The 17,381-nt window shown below is 44.8% G+C and overlaps 1 protein-coding gene across 1 annotated transcript in view; it reads right to left on the bottom strand.

Moving 5' to 3' along the window:
- Positions 1-270: 270 nt before the first annotated feature.
- The window catches only part of bmal1a (basic helix-loop-helix ARNT like 1a), a 28,742-nt gene continuing 11,631 nt past the window's right edge, over positions 271-17,381 (bottom strand). Inside the window, exons 2-20 of the mRNA XM_070971753.1 lie at positions 17,017-17,193; positions 15,664-15,727; positions 14,883-15,030; positions 14,557-14,577; positions 14,352-14,384; positions 13,070-13,099; positions 12,337-12,494; positions 11,919-11,998; positions 11,512-11,604; positions 10,922-11,039; positions 10,018-10,167; positions 7,354-7,600; positions 5,932-6,038; positions 5,685-5,835; positions 5,516-5,595; positions 5,273-5,381; positions 4,705-4,798; positions 4,383-4,476; positions 271-4,284 (exon numbers count right to left, since the gene is read on the bottom strand). Of these exons, the coding sequence (XP_070827854.1) occupies positions 4,127-4,284; positions 4,383-4,476; positions 4,705-4,798; positions 5,273-5,381; positions 5,516-5,595; positions 5,685-5,835; positions 5,932-6,038; positions 7,354-7,600; positions 10,018-10,167; positions 10,922-11,039; positions 11,512-11,604; positions 11,919-11,998; positions 12,337-12,494; positions 13,070-13,099; positions 14,352-14,384; positions 14,557-14,577; positions 14,883-15,030; positions 15,664-15,709 (1,917 nt within the window). The 5' untranslated portion in view covers positions 15,710-15,727; positions 17,017-17,193 and the 3' untranslated portion in view covers positions 271-4,126. The remainder of the gene's footprint in view (positions 4,285-4,382; positions 4,477-4,704; positions 4,799-5,272; positions 5,382-5,515; positions 5,596-5,684; positions 5,836-5,931; positions 6,039-7,353; positions 7,601-10,017; positions 10,168-10,921; positions 11,040-11,511; positions 11,605-11,918; positions 11,999-12,336; positions 12,495-13,069; positions 13,100-14,351; positions 14,385-14,556; positions 14,578-14,882; positions 15,031-15,663; positions 15,728-17,016; positions 17,194-17,381) is intronic.

Below are 17,381 nucleotides of genomic sequence, written 5' to 3'. Positions count from 1 at the left end.
CACACACACTGTAGTGCAGGTATGTTGTGCACTGACCTCCAACCAGCTGACTGGCTCCTGAAAGCAGCATCTGCTTTAGTCTTTCTCTCTGTGTGCAGACCTTCCAGCAGCTGGATGGCAACATCATATAAAAATACCACCGGACTGCACTGATTGGCTGAGAGCAGAGATTGGGTTTAAACCAGAGTCGAGCAGAGAAGACCTTCACCCACTGAAGGAAATATCACATCGTCACATGACGAGAAAAAAAAGGTGGATATAAAGTCCATGATGACAGAAACAAATAATTTTATTTTAAAAATATTTCACTGCTGATACATACAATACACTCATCATACTCATATATATTTGCATAAAGTATACTCTTAACATGATAATATTTAAAGATTTGATACATTATTGTCAGGTGGGGAGGGGTATATCAACATGGGGGACACTTTATTGTAGTGTGTAGTGTAAAACATTGAAACAGAAAACCACTAGAACATACAGAGGGGGGCCTCGCCAGCTGCTCAGTGATTGGAGGAGGGCCGGAGGGGGTGGAGCCTGAGCTCTGCTGGCGTTTCACTGTCCTGTTTCAACCCAGCTGTAAACTGAGGGATTACACAGACGGGCGACACGGGAACTGCTGTGGCTCGCGCCATTTTGCATCCCCGATTGGGTAGAGCGACTGCAAGGGATGCTAAATGTTCAGCCGCAACTGGTTCAAGTCAGAGATGGAAAACTTTAAGCCCGTATGGAACGAATGTGTTCGCCCAGGTGTGCCTCTCATGAATCAATATTGTACTCAAACCCCAAAAGACTCCTCTGACCATCAGGATGAAAACAATCCAGCCGCAGCAGGAGAAAAGACGGAGGCCGGAAACGACCGGTCACTGCTCAGTTTGTTTAACGAGAAGCAAAATTGGAAAAAAAAAAAAAGTTCAACACTCAAAAACTAAGTAATCTGCTTTCTCTGGTCCGTGTGGGATTCCACTGACAGCAGAAATCTCACGCATGAGATAACCAAAGCCGTTCTAACTTTGGCGCTAAATATTGTGTTCATATAGAACTGCACGATAAGGTGTTTTCATTTCTCTTCTACAGCACAAACAAGCTAGGACTTCATTTGAGTTAAAGAATTATTTATTCATCCAGATGGTGAGAGGAGTCTTTGAAGACACGCCTTCAGAGCAGCAGTGAGTGTTGACTTTCAGGGCTGGAAATCTGGCTTTCGGAAAAAACTGCTGCTTAGCTCCGTGTGCTGGATGTCATGTTGACACATGAGAGGCACGAACGAGGGACAGACACACAGCGCAGAGCGCGTGTCAAACAGCACTGCAAAATGTTGAGACATATGTGAAAGCTGGCCGCTTCATTTTACTGGACTTCTTTCCACTGCTGACACTCCTCAGTGTCCCCCTCCGATCACACTGGCACTCTGTGAGCGGCACGGAGCTGGCGAGGCGTCGAGGTCGTGTTGAGGATATTCATTATCGTGGAGGAAAAAACGGACACTGAAATGAAGAATTCCATTGGGACGCTTCTGGCCGTCCCTCCTGACCCTGTTTGTTGTCCCGGGGGAACAATAGGAGAAAGTCCTGTCCCCGTTACTCTGCTGGATCACTGTCGCCTCCGTCACTGCCACATTTATCTGTTTCTATACTCGCCCCCTGTCTCCGTTACAGCCCTCTCTGCTGATCGGGTAGTCTGCATTGACAGTTCTGTGTAGCCACAGTACATCTGTGTATTATCAAGTGCTAAACAGACCAAATTCGTGAGCAACTGCAGAATTTCTTTTTTTAAACCCACCCACTGTAAATCTGTCATCTGTGCAGCAGAGTTTAACTCCGAGGGATTTTTATCCCTTGAACTTCTCCCAGCTCCAGCAAAACAAGTTGGAAGGAGGCTGCTCCGAAATTCAGGTACTGATGACGGACGTGTTAGGTCCGCTTTAAATATTCGGATCACAAAGGCAAAGAAATACTTTGGTGAAGACCTGCTTTGAATCAGAGCACTGATCCAGAACCAGCTCTCCTGTCTTCTCCATCTTAAGTGCTTCGTATAGGGACTAGTGTCGAGGGAGGGTGAGCCGGTGGAGACCCTGTGATCCAGGCCGCCAGATTTTTATGTTCGTGGGCTGATGCTAATTAGCCTTCCAGCACGCGCTGACCTGCAGAAAGATGAGTGTGAGGAGCAGACCTCAGTATCATGGCAGTGAAAAAGGTTTCCTCGTGGAGGAGCACTTGAATCGTCTCCGGCTGCAGCTGAACTGTTCTCTTTTGAGACGGGAAAACGTCTGCAGAGACATGAGGCGCGCTGTTACAGCCCTGAACGCACACCTGCACACTGAGCTGCTGCTCCCACCCCATTGGACTGCCCTCCTTTCCTCCATTAATATGTGATGCTGTGTTGTTAATGTCGTTCTCCTCCTGCAGAGTGCTCGCTGTCAGCACTCTGATCTGCAGGGATTTTGCAGCTAAACTGTGCAGGAGGACACACGTTAGAGAACAAAGCAGTCCAGGTCCTCACAGGTCCAGATGGTTTCTAATCACAGAACTGGGTCCATATTATATTCGACCTAATTGCGTGTGTGTGGGGGCCTGCTGTGTGTTACGCGCCGCCTCAGTGGATCGGATCAGCTTTGAACACATGCTGCGTCATGATCGCCAACCAGAGGCAACCAGAGTGTGAGCCGAGAAGTCCATCAATCCTCCAACTCTGGACCGGTTACGGAATTTTCCTGTGAAAACACTACATACTGAAGGCTTGCGACTGGGCCACAGCTGGACCCCTGCAGGACCTGCACCGGGCTGTGAGGTCGTCTCAACGTAGTGGTCGTAGTCAGGATCGCAGGTCACATGACAAAACTGGCCCAAGACACTTTCTAACATAAAAGCATCGGTTGTTAAACATGGATAAATCTGTCCCACATGGCGACTCTGTGTTATCAAAATTTGACTCAATAGAAATTGGAAAGTCTTCAAGAGCCGAATCAGTCCGTCATTTTCATGCCATTCGCGTGTGGCACACGCACTCACTTGACTCCATGGGCCCAACATGGAACTTCAAGCTCATGTAACATGTTTTCCTCCTCCTTTTGACTGTGCTGATGTTTGGGTCGAATCGTATTTTTGATCATTTATCGTCACAACTTAATTCTCACAGAAGTACTGCAGGTAGTTTCAGTTTTCAACAAAAAAATACAGAACCCCCTCGACTCCTCAGGGAAAACAGAATTTGGCGAGGATGAGCTTTACAGTAGCTTGGAGAAAACCTTGTTAAGGTTCATGTTAGTTCAGGAAACAGCAGCTTGGTGGGTTTTTCAAATGAACTGAAATCCACCTGCTTGTGGATTTTTGTGGCTTGGGCATAAAGGACCTCTCAGAACCTCCGAAGCAAACCTCTAGAGGAGAAACTGGTGTGTGTTTGTTTCCCATGTTGGAAATCAGCTGGCTACAACGGCCAATCAACATCCTACGAGCAGACTTGAACGTACAGTTAGCGACGATGAGGGCTGCGACAGGAGGCGGAAATCAAGCGCTCTCCACCCAACGCCAGTCGACCCCACGTCAAACTTGAACCACTGTCTGTGAACGTCTCACGAGTCCTGTGTTGGTTTGGGGTTGGCTGCCGACGACAGAGGCCCAGAGCCACTGTTAGACAGAGTTGAGTCCCTCAGCAGACACGTTAGCACCGCAATCCTGCAACGTGACAGTCCACTTCCTGGACTATTAGAGTAATGGTCTCTCGCTGTGGCGACGTTAGGGAGCACCTCACGCCTGCAGGCGACTGACACTGCAAAAAGAATCATCTCAACACAATGTTTGGAGCGGGGTTTTGAACCCCGTTTGCCCCACTGAAATTCAGGGTCACCTGTCCTGAATTTCATTGGAGTGTAATCCAAAGAGCAGAGAGAGCCTCACCTCCTCTTGTGTGTAGTACTTTTCAGATCATTCTTTTATCTACAACCTTTTCAAATAAAAAAAAAAATCACTTGTCTAGATGGACATTTTTTGCAGTGTAGTTGTGTACAGGGGCAGGGAACATGGCCGCCACAATCCGACCTGAATGAACTCTCTCCATCAGTGGCTCTCGCTAAGAGGGAGTCTCCCTCTCTCCCTCTGCTTCTTCCCTTCCAGCTTCCTCACAAAGGCCAGGGCAGGTCGCTGAAGTCGACGGGGCCGCCCAGGCCGGCGTCCGCCTCCAGCAGGGACATGATGACCGCCATGGCCGCCTCGTCGTTGCTGGGGCTGCTGGAACCGGGGTCATCCATGATGTCTATGCTCAGGTGGGAGTTGTCACCTGGACGGGGGACGAGGCATTGAGAAAACAATGTTTGGAAAGGAGAACACACGCAAACAAACTAAAACGAATCAGCGGTGTGTTTGTGTCCGACTCACTCATGATGGACTGGTTGGAGTAGGGGTAGCCTACAGAATCAGGTCCGGGAATGATCCCCGTGCTTGGCAGCTCAGGTGTCCCTCCATTCTGAATCTAGAGACGTGACACACATACACACACATATCAGTTCACTGCGAGCACAGATCCGTTTCACCCAGAGCTGCGAATGTTTCCATTCTGTCCTCGGATTCCTTTGTTTGTCCACAAAGAGAAGACACCGAGACACATGGGGAGAACGCGTCACATGTCCATGCATCAAGTTCAACAGCTCAACCATAATCAACATGTCTCCATGTCTTTAAACGTGTGTGTCTGTGTTACCTTCTTGCCCCCTGGAGAGCAGGTGTCGGGTGGAGGGGTGCTGGTGATGTTCAGAGGGCTGGAGCCACAGCTGGAGGGGGAGGAGCCTCGGATCCTGACGGACAGACAGACAGCTGCAGTGAAGTACGCTTCACTTTTCCTAATCAGCAACCTCAAGTGCAAAAAGCTGCGGTGACTCATCGCTTTACTTTCCAACTTAGATAACAGGTGCTGATATCCAGACATGTGACCTACATGCAACTTATTTTTAACACCCGTACTGGAATTTGACAGCGTTGCCATGGCAATGAGTAGATACTACATTTATCAGTGGACGCAACTGGTGTAACTTTAGCAGCTATCTGACGCAGCGTGGGCCTGGAGGATTCAGACTCTGCAGTGCCGACACACTCGCACGTCTTCTTTCACTGTACAGCTGCTTTCTGATATCTGATCGATCACGCCATGACACCTCTCTGTGTCACCTCTACCGCCATCAGCTGCCTTCTGAACCAGGCTGCAGGCATTTTCTAGGCAAGGACCAGCCCAGCTTTTGAGACCGAAATGCACCGATCCCATCTGCTCTCACCTCTGGATCTCCATCACTTCCTCTGCGATCATGCGTCCAATCTTGCCGGCGCCCGCTCTCGTGCCACCGGGGATGCCGGGCACCGTCTGGAGCGCCCGCCGTCCTCCACCTACCAATCAACAACAATCAGGAAAAGGACATGTTATTCATTGGGAAGAGAATGTGATTCACGGCAGGGGGTGATTTTGCTTGTTTCTTTTTAATCAATCAGTTTGGAGTGGCGTTTATGAAGAAGTATTTTACCCTCTGAGGTGAGACAACTGTCCATGCTCTGTGGTGAGGCTGCAGATTGCGGGTAGTCTGATCCTTCCATCATGGGACACCTGGACAGACGAACACACACGTGGAAACGTTCTGATATCATGGCTACATATGGTCGGTCCCAGAGGCGTGAGTGTCCTCGGCTACTTACGAGACAACAGTGTTGGTGGAGACGATGTACTCCACCTCCTTGGTCCAGGGGTTCATGAAGCTGAACCATCGGCTCCTCAGCGTGATGAAGGAGCCGTCTTTGATCTTGAATTTGTAACAGTTGGTGTTGATCTTCTCTCTCATCTGCAGCACTGTGGACAGACCCACGGACGTGGTCAGTAAACACACACACATACTGAAGACCATTTACATCCACGAGATTACTTCGCCTGTCCGTCAGCAGGTACCTTGTCTGTGGCACTCTGCCAGGTGGCCAATGTCGTCCTGGTGGAAATACTCGTAGAAGGAGGTTCCCAGCAGCTCCTGGGGCAGATAGGCGAGGATGGCTGTGGCTCTGGAGGGACAGACAGAGAAGACAGAGACGGGCTGTGTTTACTTACAGCTGACTGATGTGTGGCTCCTCACCACCGTTAGAGCTCTCAGCACATTGATTTTTTTCAAGGCCAGCAACCAATCAATCAATGTTAGCTACATTCTCCAGCTTGAGGACATGTGTTGACTTTAGGTCATGTAGAATAAATGAAATCAGATGGACGTAAATAGCATCAGGTCTGAAAGACTTAAAATGAATCAGAGCCAACTATAATTGCAGCGGCAGATACGCTCTAAGGTGGCAGTGGGTGAAAAGACAAAAAGACTTCGAAAGCACAGCTGTTCAAATGATACATGTGTAGGTGGGCAACTGTACAAATGACTGTGGCAAAACACATCATGACATAAAAATCTGACAATATGCATCAGGAGCTGTGAAACTGATCGCATTGAAATCTAATCTGAACAGCTCTGACGGAGCAATTCATTTTTTGTATTAGTTAAATAGCTGTCGGTACCATGAATGTCATTACTAACACTGAACTGTCAGAGGTCTCAGCTGCTGTGCGAAAGCTTGTTTTAAAAACAGTTTGTGTAAAAATATAATCCAGATTCTATGGCTTACTGATGAGTTTTGTTACAGTACTTTATGAGAACACTCATCTAGACATCTTGGTATCAATTTAGTCGTAAAGACCGGCTTTAAAAAAAAAAAAGGATTTCATTTAAAAAACTCATTTGCATTTTGCACTGAAGCCTTTTCACTCCTCTTATCATTTTAAGAGTAACAGCAGTGAAACTTTAAAGTGGTAAGGGGGAATCAGTGAGGACAGTCGTGTGATTTGTGCATTGACAGTGTTGATAGGAGAATGACGACGGAGGGGAGAGTCAGTGCTGCTGGATGAATCGTGAATGTGTCATTTGTCCTTTGTTACTGATATTTCTAAATACACCCATCTGAATCTGCTGGTCTTAGATGGGAGTAACACCCACGTCACCAACAAGGAGTAGAGGTGCGATTTAATGTTGAAGCACTAAACCAGTTCACCTCCAAACCGCCTCTTCCAGTCATACAACCAGATCCTCTGGTGGATAGCAGGACTTTCAGGGGATTACTGTGGACCTGTGTCCTGCTTGCTAGTATTTTGTCCAGGGAGCAAAATGTTACAACCGTCTTTACAAGACTCCAAAATGACAACAGAGATAAGCTGAGGAGGCTTAATTGCACAGCACTTGCCGCATGATGAACTTTATATTGCTATCATAAAGAGAAGCCAAGGTACAGTCAGTCACAGACCTCGGTCTGAGTTTGAAACACTCCCTCTTTAGCGTCTCACCTCTGGTCAACAAAGACGAATTTGCCGTCGATGGCGTGCCGGGAGACGTACTCTGTCGGCTTCACCCTGATGTCTGCCAGGCTGGGTTGGGGGACGATGTGGGGGTGCAGGCGGCCAATGGCCACCAGGCAGCTCAGGTTGCAGCCCTCATTGTCGGGCTCGTTGTCCTCGTCGAGACCCATCTTGGTGGGCGGCCAGCTCTTCAGGTAGCCCGTGCTGTGGATGGTGCAGAAGCTCTTGCGGTCCGCTGTTGTGAGAGTGGAGGAGAGACACAGTGTCAGGGGTTATAACTGGAAATGGACTGAGGCCATCTTAGTGGGAAGCCATCGCCGTGCTGTGAGGACGACGGGAGATTCTTCCAGTTCAGTCAACTGAATCTGAAAGGGGCTGTTTTGATTATGAAACCAGCTCTGATTGGCTGATGACATTTGAAATTGTTACAAAACCGACTTCAGAAAGCCACATTTAAGATTTCTAAAGTCGTCTCAAAGAGTTCAAACACACAGCGACATTTCCATTCCTAATTATGAAAAACAGATGAGATGAAAAGAAAAAAAACTAAACTCTGCTTTCTTTCATTTGCTTGCTTCCTTTTCCAGATCTGCTTTGATGTGACAATTCACTACCATCTCATTTCAGAAACACTTTATGTCACTACATGCATCTTTTAATGCATTCTGACATTCTCGGTATTCACCTGTCATCTATAAACAGGTGAGGGCACAACTGTTCACTTCAAAATGACTCCACTAAATAAGAAAAGCACGAGCCTCGTGTCACCTCACAGCCATATTCTGTTTCTGTTGGAAACTTGTTGTGGTGGTGGATGGAAACTCGACGTTTCCATCCACAAACTAAATATTCTTGAGTGTGTCGTGGATTTTCCCTCACATCGTCCATAACAGGATATCAATAAGAAAATGCTCAGGCTAGGCTCAACTCCAAAGTACCATGAAATGACTCTCTCTTCGCAGTCCAAGGTTTAAGATCAGGACACTAAAGGTTGATTTACACCGCATGAGGGACCTTTGCAGGGATGGTATTTTAATCTCTTACCGACAACTACAGACAGAGTTTGACATTCCTTGGCTTGTCTACACAGAGCGCAGCTGAAACCTGCTTCAAGTCTCTTTTCTTTGGTTTTAAGCGGATAACTACAGTGATTGTTTATTGGGCTCTTGGCGCTGCCAAAACACGGATGACCTTCACGCAGAACCATGCCCGAACACATCCTGTGTAGACACAGAGGGAGGATTGAAGCTGCTGCTGCTGCTGCTCTGATCTCACTACGCTGCAAATTTTGCAGTTATGGTGAATTCATTTATTTTCTAAAAGTTCAATAACAATATCGGAATAAAAGACCGGATGACTCTACAGTAACATGAAAATATATCACCATGTGCCTCTGAGGAGGTTTGCCGAACTCCATTTCTTCCCATTGGAAACACAAAGCACGACATCAGAGGCAGAATAAAGCTCGCCTCCATGAAATATTCAGCTAAACGCTAAAACTTCATTCAACATGAATGGTGACACAGCCAATCTGGCTTGCGTGACTGAGCTCGAATGGCCTGCAAATGTTCTTCTGACTATAAAGACACTTAGCTTACACTCCAGTTCACCCCATCAGCATCTAAGCAGCCAGCCATATGTTTCATCTGCTCTCAGTCTCAGGCCATTGCAGCACAGATGACGCAATGAACTGGACAGAAAAAGGAAGTACTCGAAAAAAGAAAAAACCTCTCAAAGTGTGCTGAGATAAAGACTTAAAAGTTTGTTAGAAAAACTTGAGTGTCATTAGCAGACAATGGCGTCATGCTGATCAGAATGATGCAGTTTGTCAGTCTGGACACTTTATGCGTTTAATTCACAACAGCACACAAATGCATTAAGACTGAATGAGCCCCTGCTCTCAATGCCATCTACAACTTTAATTTTTAATCTTCCTGCACTGTGTCCCAGCCCCAAAAGTGATGTAACACTGCACCATTAGTGTTCTGCTTCATTCATCGCTGCTAAAAATCATTATGGCCGAAGCTGACTCGAGGTGGTTTCACACATAACTTAACTTTTGGTCAACAACAAACCCTGATGCATTTGCCGTCTACAGCGATTCGTTTGGGCTTGTGTGAAAGCTGTGACCTGAACTCACATGCGTAGTATAGTTAAGTATTTCTGTAGTGTTGAGTTCTATGCAAAATGCTGTTTTTGACAGGGCAGTTTGTTTAAATAAGGATAAAGTGCATACATTAATAAATACATGCACTTTAAGAGGCCAGCTTCCTTGGTTGTGTAATGTAGATGCTCTCATGCTAACTGAGGTGTGATTCCTGGCTTCAATAAGGATGTGCCTCTAAAAATACAACAAGAGCAACAGCAGGAAATCAGGGCTTTTGCTTTCATAAGAAGGGAACCGAAAGGCTAAAAAAAACTGCATCTTAAGTATGTGAGGCAAGGGCTGAAGGGAGAGAAGAGCCCTTGAATGGTACTCAGAGATGAAAACTGATGGGGAGACGCTTTAAGCAGCACAGAGCTGCTTTCACTGCTGTTGTGAGAGGCAGCCTTATATTTCAGTGCAGGAGGAGGATTGTCTGCGACTTTTATGCTAACAGAATTTCAGTTTTGCAGTTTCCCTTCATGTTTTAGTGCCAAACAGTACTGTACCTTTTTTCTTAGAGCAGGTGGAGGGAAAGTCTTTGTCCTCTACTTTGACAGAGGGCCTGTTGCACTTCATCCTGCAGAAGAACGACCGCCTGGCTCCAGAACAGAGTCGAGATGGACCAGGGGTGATGTCTGTCTTCACCGGAAGGCCAGCTGCAAACACACGGCGGTCAGAAGATTTAAAAACTCACTTTTACTGTCTGCTCTCTTCCATTTTTTTATCCAGAACACACAAAAATTACTTTGGAGAAAAATTTGGTAAAATGCATTCTATTAATGCACCCATCAGTCTGACACTTCCTGCAGGGGAATTCAATTGTCCTTTCTACTTTCAGTGCCTCTATTTTAAGGCACCCATTTTTCCTCCAGCTGCGTTCACAGTTGAAGTGAAAAAAAAAAATGACACTTTTTCCATTAAGAACATGTATTCAAATATTTCTAGCCACTGGCCCTCTGTAGGGAGTTCAATTCTGCAGCATTTCCAACTTATTCTTGCTTTAGTAATCAGATTCCTTCTATCAAGTTACAAAACTAAAGGCTCACATATCATGGAAGAACATCAAATCATTCTATTGTTTGCAGTGGAAAATCTATGGTACCATAAACTGACTCTTAAACCACACACAGTAACAAAGGTACCAAATGTAATATAATATGTAGATGGCTCTATAAATGCGCTCATATTGCTTCATATTACAGAGAACAGAGATATAAAGCTGTTTTATGAGGACTACCTACAGACAATATAACTAGGTGCTGATATACTTCTACTGATGTCAGAAGACAGCCTTGAGACTGCTGAGAGTTTTCAATGAGGACACAACAGATTAAGACGTAAGTGAACGGAGGAGCTTTCCGCATAAAGCAGACTGATTCTACACATTAGATGACGTGTGTTTGGACTTACTTTTAGCGTCAATGAGCCGCTCTCGTGGGGCTGTATCAGAGGAGGACAGCTGCTCTTTGACCTTGGCAATGTCCTTGGGGTGAAGGTAGTCAAACAGGCTCTGACCGATCAGATCGTTCTAGAGACGGTGGGTGATGTTGAGCGAGAGAGAACAGAGGGAATGACGTGAGAGAGGAAAGAGGCAGAGAACAATGCAGGCAAGTAGAGAACTACCGCGCAACTCCAAGCAAGCGTACTTCCGTAAACAACTTCAAACATCGGCTCCTCTGAAGTCAGTGCCGCAAGGCAGCTTAAAGATTTTATTTAAAGCTGAACTGCTGAGACAGACAGAATTTCCAACTCCAGTGAGAGAGTTGTGATGATCTGAATGACATTACTCATGGTGATGAAATTTTGCTTTTATCATCTCTCCAGGAAATACAAGGTAAAAACAGACTGTGAGCTCCTGCGAAATTTGCAGTGACATTCAGAAAAATCTTCAAATATGAAACATACTGTAAGTCCTTCACGGCTGAGTGGCTGCTAACAATGACGGCTAAAATTCGACACCGGTCTTTTCTCTCCAACGCATAAAGACACTGTCAGCATACCTGGCTGTAGTTGAGAATCTTGTACACGGATTCTGAAACAAAGAGGATCTTCCCACGGTCACACCCAACCACGAACAGGAAACCATCAGCAGCCTGCATCATCCAACACAGAAAACACTGGAATAAACATGGGCTATTTCAAAAATATAGATTCTGCATAATGAAAAAATACAAATTTTGGCCCAATATTGGGATACATGGTATGATTTAGCTCTCTAATAAACAGCTTGATGTTCTGAGTATCATAATTAGTAGACAAGACTGACAATTAATGATGAAGATAAACAGTAAAAAGAGGAAGTTGCTTTATGTTATTGACTGTATGGTGAATAAAATATTGTGCAACACTGTCTATCTGACACTGTATCATTATGTGTTGAATACTTAATCATTTGTGCTGCACTCACCCTTAGTATCAAGTGCTTCAGTTCATCATCTGAGAGGAAGGAGGGCTTGTAGTTGGCCTCTGTGTACGGGTTGGCTGCACCTGCACACAGCATTTAACATTTGTATGTACGTGTACGTATGCAGAGATGGTCAGCAGGGCTGTTGATCAGTCAGGGAATCATAACTCCTAATCCATCCTGTTTCTAACTGCTCAAAGACGGTAGTTCAAGTCTCATAGCATAGCGAAAAACGTCTACCACTGTTTCCCAGAGCTGAAATTACATATTTAAAAACTCCTCTTTTTGTTAACTGACTAATAGATTAATGGACTCCGAGTGTCTGAATTATACCGACGAGTCATTTATAACACAGCTTCCCATTCCCCTCACACCCTGAGCTATGTTCCGGTATTCAGCCATTTTACAAGTTCATGCTAACCTCTGAGTGTCTTCATGTGCTGGACAGCCATGCGCAACACCGTCAGCTTGTCTAGCTTGCGCGACATGGCGTTACAGGTCGGCACCAGTGACGCGAGCTCGTCGATGAAGCTGTTCATCTTGTCCCTGCGACGCTTCTCAATCTGGCTGTGAGCCTCTCTGCGGAGGGAGAAGCACTAGACGTTAACAGACGGTCACCTTGCTTTCTTTTCCCATCTTGCTGGCATGAATCCGAATAAAAACATGCACGTAGAAAAATCTTTTTGCTTTCATTCCACCTGTTGCATAAAAAACAGAATTCAGACAGCGGATTATCCATCACCTCACAGTCTTATCTAACGTAATACACATCAGCTAGCTCAATGCTAAGAAAACAAGGCTCACTAAAGATGAGAGATGAAATGCCATTTCTGCTATTGCATCTATCCTTCAGGACTGTAAGAACACATCTGAAGGTCTATCCCACTTGTCTGTCCTGCTTTCACTTTCCTACTGAAAGGAGAATTCTTTGCATGCAAGAGAAAGAGAGCTTGTCATTGGCCATTAGGTTTGCTCTTACATTCCCTCAGTTCCACATAATGCTCAGATATATACTCTTCAATGTATAAAGTTTCTTATCATCATCATACACAAAGCTCTCTCTGTCCCCAATCAGACAGTGACATTTAATTCATGTAAGAGAGATTACAAGGCAGGGGGAATGAGAGAGTGAGAACGGAAAGGAGTTTGTGTACCTGGCATTCTTAATCCGGCCCTGTGGGTCACTGAAAAGACAAACACAGAATTATTAGAGGGCAAAAAAGAAAAATAGTAACCTTGAAGGTTTGAGGTTTAAATTTATGAGACAGGAGGGATTTTAAAGAGCAAGGAAAGGAGAGAGAGAGGGAGGGAGGGAGGGAGGGGGAGGGAGGGAGGGGGAGGGAATGGGGCCATGGCTAACCTCACAGGTTCTGTAACCAACCTCATTTGCTGGTTTAAACGGCATCAAAGCTTATGCAACAAGCGTAATGCTCTGGGGTTAGATTTGACTGTACAATCTGTTGACTGGTGGCATACAAATATGACGTAGTTTTGATTAAAACCTGCCTCTCTCACACGCACGCTTATGTAAAAAGTGTAACAATGAGAATTTCCAGCATCCACCCACTGCACAAAACGAAAGATTTCTTCACTTTCCTGACCCGAGCAGATTAAAAGATGAATGACACTTCACATGTTTACAGCACTGAGAATGTTTGTGCTGAAATTAAAGGCTTCAGTTATCCAGTTTCCTTTTTAAACCAGCTAAAACTAGCTTAAAGGGTCAGTTCTCCCAAATTACAAAAGAAAAACAGATTTTCTTATTTACCTATCTATCATGCAGACTGTTTTATTTCCCCAGATTCTGAGTCCTGCTGTCAGAAAATACGATCAGAGCTACAGCACTGTGTCATTGCTTCATTGTGGAGCAGTACCATGACAGAAATAAGTGGTCTGACATGAAGTAAGAGGACAAAAAGCTTTGCTAAACGTTAAAGCAAAGCAGTCCATAACTAAAACAGGAGGCGGTCAAGTGAACATGTCACAGGGATATGCTCCAGTTGAGATAGTGTTTCACTACTGGGTGGATTTGATTCGTCTGACCTTAAACTCATATTATTTTATCAATACTGTAAAATCGATTGAGCCACATTTCTCCATAATGCGCCCACGCTTCCTTTATTTTCCTCTGACCAAATTTTCCAAATTATTTAACTTCAGGGGTTTTTTTCCCAATCAGATGCTCCACGTCCCACGCACACTGTCAGACACTCTCTGTACGTTAGCAAGCCACGACTCACATGACCCACTACCCTGCTACACAGCGAATGTGTTGACAACATTGCTTTAGGTGAGCTAGCCCTTTAAGTTGGGTTTAACTGATGTAAAAGGGAAACTGGATAATGGGAGCAGCGGGGAAAAGCACAAAAGTAGAGGAAGTACAATACAGACGATTAAAGCGCCCACTTTATCGCCATGGTAATGGTGGCCACTCACCTTCCCAGTTTATCTTTGTCTGGGTCCATGTCGCTGAGGAGGAAGAGACAGGAGACATCAGTTTCAACAAGAACATCAGAGAACAGTCAAATAACCACAGCACTTAAAATAAGTCTGTTCAACATTTCATGGTGAGTCACATTGATATTTCAGATTCAGATCAATGAAACCAAATCCATTAACAGTCAGTCATGTTTGAACTTACTCAAAGGAGAAGCCATCAATTCTGCAAAGAAACACAAATTGAATGGTTAATTTGTTATCAAGTGTTCAGACATCTGTACATGCAGTCATTAGGATAATGAGGCTAGACGTGTCTTTTTTCTGTCTCTCCCTGTCCCCTACTTTCCTCTTTTCTTTCTCTTCACGCCATCTTTTCTTCATTTATACCATTTGTTGTCTTGACATAATTCTTTTCTTCACTTTCCTTCCATTGTTTCATTGTCAGTCGTCATTATTTCCCCTTCCCTCTTTTCCCTTTTTCTCTCTCTCTCTCTCTCTTTCTCTCTCTCTCTTTCCTGGTGCCCTTACTGATAGTCAGTGGTGCTGCCCTTCCTCTTGCGGGTGTAGTCCATGCCAGGTGTGCTGATGGAGCTGGAGATGAGGTCGGTGGACCCGGGGGACATGAAGTCAGTCATTGTAGACGAGATGTCCATCCTTTGGTCTGCCATCAGGTCATCTGCAGAGCAAAAACGAAAAGCGTGACTGACTGGAAATCAAAAATTACTTTCTTTGCTTTTCTTTACTTGGCCACAAAACAGAGGTTTGCGAGCTCCTCCGTCATAAGGGAAACTCAAAAACAAAGTGCAGTGCTGACTGTTTCCATGGATATTCATCAAAACACATGTCAACAGAAGAAAACGTACATTGCATAGGCAGCACAGCTGTTCCAAACACAGCATGCATCAGGGAGCTGCACCAGAAGCCACACGAGTCATGAGTCATGAGGGGTTTTTGATTGTAATGGGTGCATCTTCAAAAATGTCAATGGAATGCCCACTAATAACCAAGACATGTGCAGCATTAGTCACTTAATCTTTGTTGACTGCAATACTTTGTGACAAGGAATCCCTACACAAGTTAAAGGGCAAGATCAATGCAGCCTCTGTGGAAACTTGGGTGAGTTTCAGGCATGCAGACAGAAGTTTTAGGGGCCAAGACAAAAAAAAAAAAGTATTCACAAACCACAGAGAGCTGATACATGGAAGGAAATCAAAGATAACAGATGTCTTTCTTTAGGATGGGGCAAACACATTTGCTGATGTAACAGGGAGTGTCCCTGTTTAAAGGCAGAACATGACGTCACACTCACCACAGATGTTCATCACAGCCTCTGTGTTAAAATCATCTCCTTCCATCCACTCTGGAGCCCTCAACTGTGAACATGCAAAAAGATCATGTTTGCAAATAACTGTCAGTCCTGGCAGGACAGGAGTCATTCTGAAACTGTGCAAAAAAAAAGTCAAAACACTGAAGGAAAACACAGACACACAGTTACAGTTGCCTGGACACACGCGGCAAACAGCCAGGTCAAATGTGGCGGCAGGATAAACAGGAAGCCATTATTGTCTAAGTGACTGCATGTATGGAGATACTGTATGTCATGGTTACGGTTTTCAAAGGAGGATTTAGGTCACCGTATCAGTTACGGGACATGCATCGAAGGCGTGGCGATGTGTCATGTGTGTTCCACTTCCCTCATTTCAACCCAGAAGTATCTAAATTAACTTGTGGTGTTTTCTCCACCGAATCTGACTAAATTTTATTCAGATGAGCTACTTAAAAAGACGATGACGACTAGTCAAGACACTGTGAGCTCACTTGGCGAGACATGCCTTGGCCGAGCTGAGCTACTTTACTTAAAGAGTGACTCGACACCAGGGTGAAAATCTCTGGCTGAAAGTTTCAAGGCCGCTTCATCTCATGACAAAGAAGCGTGCTGTGCAGCACCTCAAAAACCACACCTAAAAGTGATGTCACAGTGTATTAACACATCCTGGAAGCACACTTCTACATCACTGGGCCAAGATGAGAAATTAAGGCGCTGGATGTCACAAAATACAACATTTTTAATTAGACAGTTTAGTAATTCGTTAAATTTTGTCCTTAATTTGTACATGCAAACATAACTAAGTTGGTGCACTGGGTATATTTAAGCAATACATAACAAGTTTATTGTTACATAAAATTACTCAGAATTCAACATGGATTTGCTTAAATTGCCTACATTTTCATTAACACTTGGTTACTCCAGCAGATACTGGCCTCATGGTGGAATCTTAATATATTATACCTCCATACTATTTCCTTCTCAATCTTCTGTCCACTTGGTAAATGGAGACACTTATAAGTACTCAACACATCTACAACTACCATCGAGCTGTTGATAAAAGTTACTCAGAATCAACAGACCAGAATGCAATGGTGCCAGAGGAAACCAGTTGTTTCCAGGAAAGGCTAGCTATTATTTTGTGATCCTATAACTTGACAGGATGAATAGGTAACAAAAATCTCTTTATTTTCTGTTCACGTATTCAACTCTCAGGCAGTTCTCACATGAGTCAGACTCATGTATAAGATCAGTAGGCAGCCTCGGTTCAAACTGAGCTCTGTGAAATATGAGTGGGAGCAGCCTGCACATGGAGAACAGGGCTGCTTCAGTTACCTGGATAGGAAACTGGAACAGGTCTCCTGGACGGACCTGGTATTTTCTGGATCAGTCTGGTCGGCTCCGTTCTAATCTGGTCTGAGTCTGGTTTGATTCAGCCTGACCTAGTTTCATCCAGTTTTGATGGTCAGTCTACTCCGAAATGATCTGATCCTTAAGCAGCAGGTTCAACACCTGGAGAGAGATGAAGAGAAAAGTCAGCCAGGTGCATGTCTAATCTTCCATGGATCTAAAAATGTAAACAGAATGAAATACACCAATATAAATAAGACCACTTATATGCAACATCACACAGAACACAAACAAATCCTTATGCTCGCTCTTGCTGACCTGAAAAATGTCATAATTGAATCTGGGCTAAT

The sequence above is a fragment of the Chaetodon trifascialis genome, chromosome 10 (assembly GCF_039877785.1).
Source record: "Chaetodon trifascialis isolate fChaTrf1 chromosome 10, fChaTrf1.hap1, whole genome shotgun sequence".
Taxonomy (NCBI): Eukaryota; Metazoa; Chordata; class Actinopteri; order Chaetodontiformes; family Chaetodontidae; genus Chaetodon; species Chaetodon trifascialis.
Note: the sequence above shows the minus strand (reverse complement) of the source record. Positions and strands in the feature narration are given on the sequence as shown.